This window comes from Myxocyprinus asiaticus, chromosome 28 (genome assembly GCF_019703515.2).
Source record: "Myxocyprinus asiaticus isolate MX2 ecotype Aquarium Trade chromosome 28, UBuf_Myxa_2, whole genome shotgun sequence".
NCBI lineage: Eukaryota > Metazoa > Chordata > Actinopteri > Cypriniformes > Catostomidae > Myxocyprinus > Myxocyprinus asiaticus.
The window spans coordinates 9158948-9171171 of record NC_059371.1 but is presented as its reverse complement, the minus strand read 5'-3'; the positions used below and the strand labels follow the sequence as shown (position 1 = coordinate 9171171).

General features: G+C 40.5%; 1 protein-coding gene across 1 annotated transcript in view; it reads right to left on the bottom strand.

Moving 5' to 3' along the window:
- The window catches only part of LOC127419277 (neuron navigator 1-like), a 168513-nt gene extending 168317 nt beyond the window's left edge, over window positions 1-196 (bottom strand). Inside the window, exon 1 of the mRNA XM_051660556.1 lies at window positions 98-196. Coding sequence (XP_051516516.1) covers window positions 98-126 — 29 coding nt within the window. The 5' untranslated portion in view covers window positions 127-196. The remainder of the gene's footprint in view (window positions 1-97) is intronic.
- Between the last annotated feature and the right edge of the window lie 12028 nt (window positions 197-12224).

The following is a 12224-nucleotide window of genomic DNA, read 5'->3' as shown; positions in this document are numbered from 1 at the left end:
AAGTTTTGTTGGTGAACAGCATGGCTATTCTGGTACACATCCTTGCCTGGTCTTTTTTGCAAGGCTATTAATCTTAAATGTAATTAATGTAACTTACCTGTATCTGAATGGTGCCACAGCAGCCATATTGACCTTCAGTGTCTGTTTAGTTTTGAGCAGCTCAACACTAGAGGCTTCCTGATTCAGGGTGTCAACACTGCCTTCTGGAACTGGTCTCTGTGGGACCTCTGGACTGAGGTCATCTGGTGTGCACATCTCCTCATCCGAGAAGCTACTGGAGGCACTGTTCTGCAAAGACACTCTATATCTTCGTACTCTGAGAAGACCTGTATCTGTGTTAGTGGATCCAGGCCTCAGATTTTTGTTACTAAATTTGAATGAAGGGATTCCTGTTTTGCTTTGACTGCTACCAGAGGCAGTACTCTCCTCAAGGTGTTTGGGTTCTTCTAAAATCAAGCTGTTACCGTTGTCCATTCTTTCAGACTGAGGATGAAGGCTTTCACTCTGAATGTTCTTGTTGACGTTGGACCAGAGGTCTAGCAAACTCTCTGACTTGGACCCATCCAGAGCACCCTTAGAAAATGGAGACTCTTTCCGCCAAACTTGAGGACTGATTTGGGCTGACTGCGTTTGAGGATTCATGGTGGAACGTTTACTAGGTGGACTGCCTCTCAGTAGCAGATGCTGGTTCCTCAGGGTAGTGTCCCTCAAAATGTCTCTAGAGGAGACAGCAGTAGGGTTAGTACAAGAGGTTCTGTTGCTAATAGGGACATGTGTGGACAGTCTCGGCAAGCCACTGCTGGTGCTATTGGGCTCAGGTTTTGGGGAGGGGAGTCTTGTTCTGTGCATAGGAATGGAAGAACCTGGCTGGCCCCGTGGAAGACTCTTCACGTTCACTCCTCCACTCATGGTGGAACCAAGTCAGATGCTGAGGAAAAAAAGGGAACAAACACCATAAGGGCCTGAATCAGAGCGTGTTGGTATTATATTTTTATACGGGAACATGTTTTTAAAGATTGATCCAAAATGACATGTGCGTGTGCACACACACACACACACACACACACACACACACACACACACACACAATCTCTTGTCTCTTCTTGTCATGGTTTTATGTATTTTTGTTCATGTTTTGTGTCAGTGTCTTTTATTTTGGAAGTTTAGTTCCTGTTTTATAGTCATGTGTTCCATGCCATGTTATTTCCTGTTTCCCTGTCATGTCATGTGGTCCCCTGGTCATGTGATTTTATGTTTCTCTCCATGTTCCTGTGTCTTGCTTTCATTGGTTTATTGTCTTGTTACCTTGTTATCAGTTCTGTCTTGTCATTGGTTATCATTGTCATGTTTTTCCCTTGTCCATGTATTTAAGCCTCATGTTTGCCATTGTCCATCATCAGGTATTGTGTTTATGTGACATTGTTTGGTAGTCAAGTCAAGTCAAGTCAAGTCAAGTCAAGGTTTATGTTTTGTAGTCACGTTTTTGGTTTTCACGCTTCATGTAAATAAACTGCACCTGGGTTCTTCACTTCATCGTCATCATCTGCCTGTCATTACCAGCATCGTTACACTCCTCATCAGCCAGAAGTTTGTTAATAAAAAAAAACAATACACAAAATATTCAACTTGAGCAAAAGTCAGGATAAATCTTTACCAATACAAAATATACCAGTAGAGATAATTATAAATGTGAGACATTGGTTAGAACATGGTATAAATAGTAAAAGTGTTCTATAGAGTGCATACTACATATGTAGTAGATCCCTGTTGAAACGACCAACTTGTCACCAGCATAGTTTTTTTTTTTTTTTTTTTGGATGTTAGTCCACAGCGAGGAATGCTGCATAATCCAGCTTGGACCAGCATGCAAATGTAAAAATGTTATTAGGATTTTTCCAAAGTAGAACACCTCACCCAAAACCCCTTACCCATACCCTAAACTTAAATGACTAAATTCAGACATGAATCTCTGAATGGCACAAGCTGATAAGTTCTTTGAACTTGTTATCTGTTAGCCAATCAGCTCGCTCACATATGATATGTCAAGCCAATCGACTCATATGGCTTAAGCTGATAGATCCTTTGACATGTAATCAGGTAACCAATCAAATTGCGTACTCTTTCTTTAAATAACATTTACATTTGCTCAGTTCGCATGTAAGATGGTTTCACTGCAGTGCGCTGCAAGAGTTTTCTCCGAAAACCTCCACCTCCCCAGCTTCACCTCCCTAGATCAGTATGTGTGTGTGTATGTTCTAGCAATAGCAAGTCTCTGTACTTGTTCTGCTGCAGCAGTGCAGATCTAGTCCTGCCAAGACCAATATCCTATCAATATGTAACACCCACATTGACTTGCTAAATGTTTCAGAGAGTTGTCATGACTGAACTTTGATTTTATTGTGTACTAAGGAAGAAAGAAAATATTGAGTTTAGAAAAAGACGAGGGAAGTTTATATAATTGGTCGGTCTAAAAGTCAAATGTTTTTGTACGAACAAAGTTGTACGATATCAGTTTGCCATCTTGTACGAATTATTTCGAATTGTCATGAGATTATGTTGGGAATCTCAGGCAAGTAATATAAATCATTGAGGTTCAGCTGACAAAAAACTTGACCAACAGAGTGTCAAAAAAAAAAAAAAGAAAAAAAAAAGAAAAAGAAAAGAGAACTGAAGATTTTATAGAAACTTAGGGTCCAACTCTACGTAAATTTTGCTTGTACGTATGTTGTAATCTCCCACCTGTTGTACTGTATTCAAACACATATAACATGGGCAGTTTAACCAGATCTGGGAAAATCTCTGAGATTTATGGCTAAATTTTGCTATGGGAAAAGATTTGGCACAACTGCTTGAGAGTCTTTTGAAAGAACACAAGAAAAAGGAGACTTGTTGTTTGAAATACTTGCTTTAGCATCAAAATGTGTGATTATTTCAATCCATTTTGTTAAGAGAACAAAACTCTTCCCTCATACTTTAAGTTCCATATGGTCACCAAAACAAATTCTATTAGTAAGTCATGGTGACATGCACTGTGGTTCAGTCAGAGACCTTTAAACTCCTGCCAGTTTAGTTAGTCTGGCAGATATATTTGTCACTGCTCAAGTGCCCCTAAAGTATTTCATCCGAGCCCTCAGACAGGCCAAGATGGCCCAAACCCATAACTGCATACCAGTCCCATGGTAAAAAATGACCTCTAATGAACACCCAAGTGTAAAGGCCAATCCCAATCTGTCAAATCCAGGGCCCTGCAAGCCACACGTTTTCAACTGAAAGGTGGCAGTTATCCTAATTATTTCAAATTGTCATGAGACTACATTGGGAATCTCAGGCAAATAACATAAATCATTGAGGTTCATTGAGGTTCCTCACTTCCGGTACAGTGAACGCTGGCGTGTTTGTCTGCCACTGCTCTCCGGCTTCTTTTCAATGTTTTTAGATGCTTTTGCTAAGTGGCCTTTTGTAGGAACGACCTAAGGAAATCGAGTTTTATGCTTCTCTTTTATGGACATTCTTATGGACTATTGACTTTTTAGTTTGTCTGAAATCTACGCGACACCTCTCGTTTGACTGGATTACCTCAAAGGAAATAAACACCACTGTACTCACCGATGGTCTTCGCAGGGACTGCTATGTGCAGTCTTAAATAGGCTGCTTTATTCCCTGTACATCGTCCATGTCCAGTGGGGCTGGAGCACATGGACTTTGAATTTGGTTTGTGTTGTTGGATTCATTGAGGATGTTCTGCCTTCTGTTGCCCATCTTGGCCTGCTGGAGTTTTGCTGTTGGCCCTCACCAGTTTCAGCGGAGGGCTCCCTGCTTGTTTGCAGGGTCATGCAATCATCTTTCTTCCGTCATGGTTTTATTCTTCTCATCTCTGGATTTACAGCGTTTGAATTCCTTGGCCCGCCAGTCAGATGGAGTTTACAACTATTGCACTGCTCTTGGAATTGCGCATCACCCCCGGTATGTCCATTGAGAGTCACCCCAACATCTCTGCAGATTACTGACTGATTCCTCTGACAACCACCACATACCGGCCATCTGGTCTTCACGCCGTTGCCTTCCGACTGGTGAAAGTGATGTGAAGCAGAGTGTCAATTTTGATAATCTCAGCTTGCTGAAATGTACATCTTTTATTTCACTGCAAAACACAGATGCCGCCACTATTAAGATGGCCTCATTAATGCACAATCAATATTGAACAAGTCTTTTATTCTGAATGACTTTTTTATATCTCGCTCTCTGGACTTTTTATTCATCACTGAGACCTGGCTGAATCCTGGCGAACAAATGGCCCTGGGGATCTAACACCGCCAGGCTTTGACTTTTTAAACTCTCCACAGACTTCAGATGGAGGACATGGCGTTGCCACTATTTTTAGAAACACTTTTAAATGCAGAATGCTGCCTATGGACATGTATTCCAGTTTTGAGGTCCAATTATTAAAGACTGACATCTTGGGTCCTGATTTTTGTGCACTTGTGTACAAACCTCTCCATTTAATAAGGACTTCATCCAACAACTTTCGGACTTTCTCTCTGGACTGGTGTCTTGTGGTGATAGACTCCTGATTCTTGGGGATTTTAATATTCACATATGCTGTCCATCAAAACCTCTAGTAAATGAATTTCTCTCCCTCATTGAGTCTTTAAATTTTGTATGACATGTCACTAGTCCTACTCACAATATGGGTCATACATTAGATCTTGTGTTATCTTATGGTCTTTCTGTATCCAACTTAGAGGTCTTAGATATTGGCATTTCTGGCCATTATTCAATAATGTTTGAGTCTGTCTCTACTTGTCCTTGCCCTACTTTTTTTCAGCCCTTTCGTCACTCCCGGTCCATTCACTCATCTACTGCCAATCTTTTTTCAGAATTGTATCTAACGCACTTCACAGATGATGTCTTAGCTGGACTCCACACAGAATCATTGGTTGAAGCTTTTAATAAATGTTGTACTTTTACACTTGATAATGTCGCTCTGCTTAAGCCAAGGAGAGTTAAGGGTGTTTCACAGCCTTGACTAAATGACATCACCCGTGCAATCAGTCAAGATTACAGAAAAGTTGAGCGCAAGTGGAAACGAGACAATCTTCAGGTCTCTTATGACATTTTAAAGGTGTGTTTAACTTTCAGAGAGCTGTAAAGGAGCAAAAGCTAAGATTTCTCTGTATTAATCTCTGATAATTTAAATCAACCAAAAGTATTGTTCAAAACAATCGATTCTGTTTAAAACCCAACTAGAAATGCTTTTTTGGATGCCACCCAAGAGACCTTTGAAACATTTTTAAACTTCTTTACTCACAAAATTGAGCAGATTAAAGGTGTTATTGTACCTTCACAATTTGATCAACCGCTAATACCTTCCCCATTCAGCTCCCTGACTCACTTTCAACCAGTTACGTGAGCACAGTTAGCAGATGTAGTCTCCAAGATGAAGTGTTCCAGTTACAAGCTGGATATTCTTTCGCCGTGCCTTCTTAAAGAAATTTTCATAACTACCGGTTCTTGTGTAACAGCTATAATTAACAGCTCATTAGCAAGTGAAGTTTTTCCAAGAAGTTTTAAACATGCAATTCTACATCCTTTGTTAGAAAAACTTTTTTGGATCCTGCAATGCACAACAATTACAGACCAATCTCCAAACTGCCTTTTATTTCCAAGATTTTGGAGAGAGTTGTTTATTCGCAGCTCTACTCCTATCTAAATACATTTAACATTTTAGATACATTTCAGTCTGGTTTCAGACCCTTGCACAGCACTGAATCTGCATTGTTGAAGGTCACTAATTATATTTTTCTCTCCATGGATTCAGGTTCACCTGTCTTTGTTTTATTAGATTTCAGTGCCACGTTCAACACTATCGACCATAATATTATTCTCAATCGTCTTGAGTGTATAATTGGCATCCAGGGTATGGCCCTCCAGTGGTTTTCCTCCTATCTAAAAGAAAGGATATTCGCTGTAAATTTAGGTATTTTTTCTTCCACGTCGGCTCGATTACAGTGTGGTGTCCCTCAAGGGTCGATTTTAGGACCCTTGTTATTTTCCCTGTATATGCTTCCCCTGAGCTCTATTTTTCAGAAGTACAGCATATCTTATCATTGTTATGCTGATGATTCACAGTTTTATTTCTCTGTGAGTGTAGACAAGAATCGTTCATTTGAGAACACCCTAAATTGCTTCAAAGATATTAAACATTGGCTGGCAAACAATTTTTTTACAATTAAATGAAAGCAAAACCAAAGTTCTGATTTTAGGTTCATCCATGTCTGCCTTACCTGACCTGGTTTCCCAGTTAGGTCCTCTGTCATCGAATGTACAAGATTATGTAAGGAGTCTTGGAGTGATTTTAGACTCCTCATTACTTTTCAATAAGCAGACCAGTGCTGTTGTCAAGGGTAGCTTTTTCCACCTGAGATCTATCGCTAAAATAAAACATTTTCTTTCACATAAAGACATTTTTAATTGTGATCCACTCACTTATTACATCAAGGTTAGACTATTGTAACTCGTTGTACATTGGTCACCCCCAAACTGCGTTATCCCTCCTATAGCTGGTTCAAAATGCAGCAGCTAGGCATTTAACAGGGTCAAGAAAGAGGGTTCACATTTCCCCTGTTTTAGCATCTCTACACTGTGAAATTCAGGGTCGATTTTAAAATTCTAATTTATGTCTACAAGGCACTATCTGGTCTCGTGCCCCAATATATCAGTGACCTTCTCCTCCCTTACTCCCCCACCAGAGCGCTCAGGTCTTCTGATCAACTTCTATTGAGGGTTCCTCGTTGCTGCTATAGATCTAAGGGTGACCGTGCCTTTTCTGTGATAGGTCCTAGTCTATGGAATAGTCTCCTTTTCCATGTGAGGTCAGCTTCATCATTAGCCATTTTTAAATCTTCTTTGAAAACTTATTTTTATTATTTTTATTCTTTTGAATAGATCCTTGAATAGTTTGAAATGGATAAATACACGATGCTGTATTTAAAGGTTTTTATTTATTTTGTTTTATGTTTAACTTTATATCAATCTGTTTTTATATCACTCAATTATTTATTTATTTGTTTGATCTGTAAAGCACTTTGGGTCAACTTCTGTTGTTTTTAAATGTGCTCTATAAATAAAGGTTGACTTGACTAATGCTCTCTGGAAAATCAGAATCAGAGCCAGGGTTACCATTCAGACCCCACAAGAGGTGGGATACACTATATGGCCAAAAGTTTGTGGACACCCCCTTCTAATTAATGAATTTGGTTACTCCATTAAATCCAGTAAAGAAAAATCTTAATGTTTCTTTATGTAATGGCTTGGGATTTGTATGCTTCCAAATTTGTGGCAACTGTTTGGGGATAGCCCTTTTTTGTTCCAGCATGACAATGCCCCGGTGAACAAAGTGAGGTCCATAAAGAAATGGTTTACTGTGTCTGGCCTGGAAGAAATTGACTGGCCTGCACAAAGCCCAGACCTGAACCCCACTGATCACTTTTGGGGTGAACTCGAACAGCAACTGCAGTCAGGCCCCATTGACCAACATCAGTTCCTGACCTTACTGATAGCCTTGTGTCTGAATGAGAGCAAATCCCTGCAGCCATGTTACTTCATACAGTATAGTGGAAAGCCTTCCCAAAAGAGTGGAAGCTGTTATTACAGCAAATGGGGAAACTGATGCCTAAGGTTTTGAAATAAAATGTTTATCAAGCACATATGGTGTCCACAAACTTTTGGCCATAGAGTGTACAAGCTGAGTCTTCTTTGGTCTGAACCGAAGCGAGGATGGAGTAACACAATAGCTCTGCATTATAAGGTTTAAGCTCTTTAACTGTTTAGCATGAGACTTGGGAACGATCAATTTTCATGCAAACAGCTAGATGGAGGCAGTAAAGAGGTCTTCAGTTCTTTATGTCCTAACACAGTCTATTTTCTCTACAGATATACTGACAATTTTTATGCTTTTATGCCTGCTAATTGACAATGATTTTTATTTTATTTTTTCATTAGTTTGCCACCATATTTCCAAGTCATTATACCTCTCATATTCAGAGCAAACCAGTTTAAAATTATTTTGAACAGTGCTCTAAATTTTGCTCTAAAGAGATTAGGCATCTGCTCTTACCCACAGACTTGTCACAGTATGGTTTGATCTAGTCCCACTTTAATCAAATAAATAAACATTAGAATATGCATATATAATATTACTTGGAAAAAGTTAGTCATAAATAAATAAAAAGTGAGAGACTCAATATTAATTTAAAATCAGTTCTTTAACCAATCTTTTAGGAGCACACTTTACAGGAACATGTAAGTTCATTAATAATGATTTTCTAAACCTTCTCTATGGTTGAACAAAAATCACATGCAAAAACACTTTTGAAAAAGAAAATGAAACTATGGCCCTCGAGCTATCAATGTACAAAATGCTACTGTGAGCAAACATTTTTAAAAAGTAACTTTAATTGCGACAATGTGACTTGAAATGTGTCATTCATTTAAGAAGGGCAACAAGAGACTAAGTCATCCACAATAACAAACACAAATGAGGACACATGAAAAAGAAGCAAATTCATAAATTCTCATCTACACCTGCACATCCACTCTGAACCTTAACTTCAGTAAACTACTCTGCAACTGATGAAAGCAGCAACACAGTGTTCCTCAATGTGTCATGAGCTTGTGCTTGAGTAAAGAGAGGCAAACAGGGAGACAAGGAGACAGTGTGTCTACCATGTGAGTTCAACAGTCAAATGTTCAACAAAACTCAGACTAAAGAAGTTTGTTTTCTCCAATTAAAGCATTAAGAAGTGCTAATTGAAAGGAGGCACACAATAAACTTGTAAGAAGAGTTTTGCTTTTCCCAGTCCTGTTGTGCAACCAAATTAATACAAAGTAACCAGAAAACCTTTAGAAATTTACCATAATAGACATATAGTTTCAAACAAAATACCATATTTACATTAGTTGTTGTTACAACTATAAATCATCATATTCAAATGAAAGTTCAAATACTGTAGTTTAAGAACTATAGATCGCACTGCATGTCATATCTGCGAGACTGAAGCACACCCTTGAAGCGGGCTTGACAAAATCAGGTGAGGGACCATTTCACTATAAACAATGGTTCACTGCAAACCAGAGGTGGGTAGAGTAGCCAAAAACTGTACTCAACAAGTCTTTTAAAAATGAATTACTCAAGTAGAAGTAAAAGTACTAATGTTAATAATTACTTGAGTAAGAGTAAGAAAGTATTGAATTAAAAGATTACTCAAGTAGCGAGTAACTAGTTACATTGAAAATTACATTGCAAAGATCTGATTATTAATTAACACCTTGCGTGCATGAATAATGTGCCCATGTCATCCTTTATACCCACTGTTATAGTGATAAATGAAAATTATGATATAATTTATTCACCCTCATGTTCTAAACCAGTATGAATTGGACAAAATGGACAATGGACAAAGGAGATGATAGACAGAATTTTAGCCTCAGTCACCATTCACTTCCATTTGTTTGACATTTTTGAAAGTGAACGGTGACTGAGGATGTCAGTCCCTAACATTCTGCCTAACACTTTGTTTTTGGTTCCAGAGAAGACAAAGACACATAGGTTTGGAACAACGAGAGTGAGTCTAAATGATGACAGAATATTCATTTATGGGTGAACTATCACTTTAAGGATGCTTGACAGATCAGGTTTTAAAATTAAAAGAAAAGTTTGGAAATATTCTTTGCAATTATTACAGAAAAAAAGTGAAATGTCTCAGACTCAATTATATTATTATGTATATTCTTAGGTCCCTATCGATTCAGTTCACTTTACATTGCAATGAATGTAATGGGGAAATTCCTTTTCCACAACCTAGTTGAAACCCTTGTATCATAACGCCAATCTTATGATTGGCAATGATGTTTGATCCCTGCCCCTTTAGGCACGCATTTGCCCTATATAAGTGGGTGCTTAAACATAATTCCTTCAGAAATGTCTTCCTTCAAGACCGGCATCGTCTCATCTTGACTACAACAGAACATCTCATTTTGATCAGACCTCTCTTCGCCGTCGACAGACACCCTTCAGCAGATGGGATTCCCTGCAGATGCATCAGGACATCCAGCTCCTGCAGTGAAGATTTACCCGCCCTCTCTAGTGTTCCGGTGAAGAAGTCTCTCTGCCTTGCCGCTGGATTGGATTCTTCGCTCAGCGAGACATCTACCCGCTTCCCGCAGCATCCAGGCAGGAGCTGTATCTTTTCAATATATATAATATCATTCCATCCAAGTGATATAAAACACACATAAAAGAGCCACTTGTTTGTACGTGTCTTTTTAAAGCTCTGTCAGACCAACATGAGAGCTGCGTTTGCTGCCTGGGCCGCACCCACGCGGAAGCAGATCTCTTGGGGACAGACTGAGCTCACTGTGAGGACCTGAGTCTTAAGATGCTCCGCTCTAGGGTTGCCCTCGTTCTGAGGAACGATTCCGGTAAAATCACGCCTAGACGAGCGGTTTTGAAAAACTGCACCGTTCTTCCCGGAAGTCCACGATGAGCTCACAAAGACCTGGCACATGCCCTATTCGTCTCATGTCCAGATCGGAGGAGCTGCAGTCCTCACACAAGTGGACCACGCTGAGGAAAAGATATATGCTAAGCTTCCCCCTATTGAAGAGGTGGTTGCAGCTCATCTCTGTCCTTCTGCAGCTGTGGGATGAAAATCCCGCACCACCCACCCTTCCAAGCCGTGACTACTGACGTCCACACTGGCTGGAAGAGCTTACACAGTGGCGGGCCAGGCTGGTTGGCACGCCAAACATGGCAGTGCTTCAAGTCTTTCAGGCCAAGCTCCTCAAAGATGTGGATGAGCAAGGCCCAAACCCTGATGTAGTTAAAGAGCTCCTCACCGCCATAGATCTGGCACTGCGAGCTACTTAAGTTACCAGGCAGGTCATCCGAAAGGTGATGGGTAATTTGTTGGTTTTGGACCAGCATGTCTGGTTAATTCTCACAGAGATGCATGATGTTGAGAAAGCTGCCCTGCTCGACACCCTTGTCTCCCCTGACGGCCTTTTCGGAAACGCTGTGGAAGGCTTTTCTGAAAGATTCATCGTGTCGCAAAAGCAGTCGCAAGCGATGAAGCACTTTTTGCCTAAGAAAAATGTTCCCTCTCATCTACCCCTCTCACGCTCTGCTTCGAGCCAGCACCCTGTAAAACACCCCACTCCCGCCTCAGCGCCATCAAAAGCCACCATTGAGCCATCGGTGAGACCACATAAACTGTGGCCCAAACGTAAGCCTTGCCCGTCTCAGTGCGAACCCTGCGCCGAAGGGAAAATTCCCCCCGGGAATTTTATGTTCCTGACCGGCGCAATGCCGTGAAGAGGAGTCTGGAGCTCGCAGTTCTTCTTGGCCTAGATCCAAAGAGAGCCCGACCTGACACACATGCTGTTCAACTTCCCGCAGTTCACCGGGACCGGAATGTTTTACAAAATGTTGTTCATGTGTGTTGTTTGCAAATAAAGAATGTATTAAAAATTAAAAAAGAAAAGCGCTTGTTGCGATCGCACGAGACGCTCACACATTCTCAAAAAGAGGGCTCATCTTCTCTTCACGTTTCTCACACCCCACACACTATGCTCAACCGCTTCCCTATTGCGAGTGGCGCTCTGTCTCTTATAAAGAGTGAACTGATGCACCCACTGTCTCAACACGCAGATGCGTGGCGAGCTCTCATGGGTGTGTCAGACTGGGTGCAACCAAAAAAAAAACAATTGAGCTATACGCTCCAATTTGCGTGCAGGCCGCCTAAATTTAACTGCATTATACCATCCACAGCTCTGTCACAATGTGCGCCGTTGTTACGGGCAGAGATTCACAATCTTTTCACAAAAGGCTTCTGACCTCAACTGTACATATTCTTCTAACTGTTCCTACCCTGGTACATCTTAGGGTATGATGCTACATGGTGCGACATGATGGGACTCTGTCCCCATAGATATGAATCGATAGGGAACGTCTCCGGTTACTCATTTAACCTCAGTTCCCTGAGATGAAGGGAACGAGACATTGCAAAACTTGGCTTTTTCGAGGAGTTTCGAGGAACGAGCAAATCATTCTTGTTCCTTAGTTAGACAATTCGGAAGAAATTATGTGTGAGCACACGCTTATATAGGGCAAATGCGCACCTAAAGGGGCAGGGCTCAAACATCATTGCCAATCATAAGATTGGTGT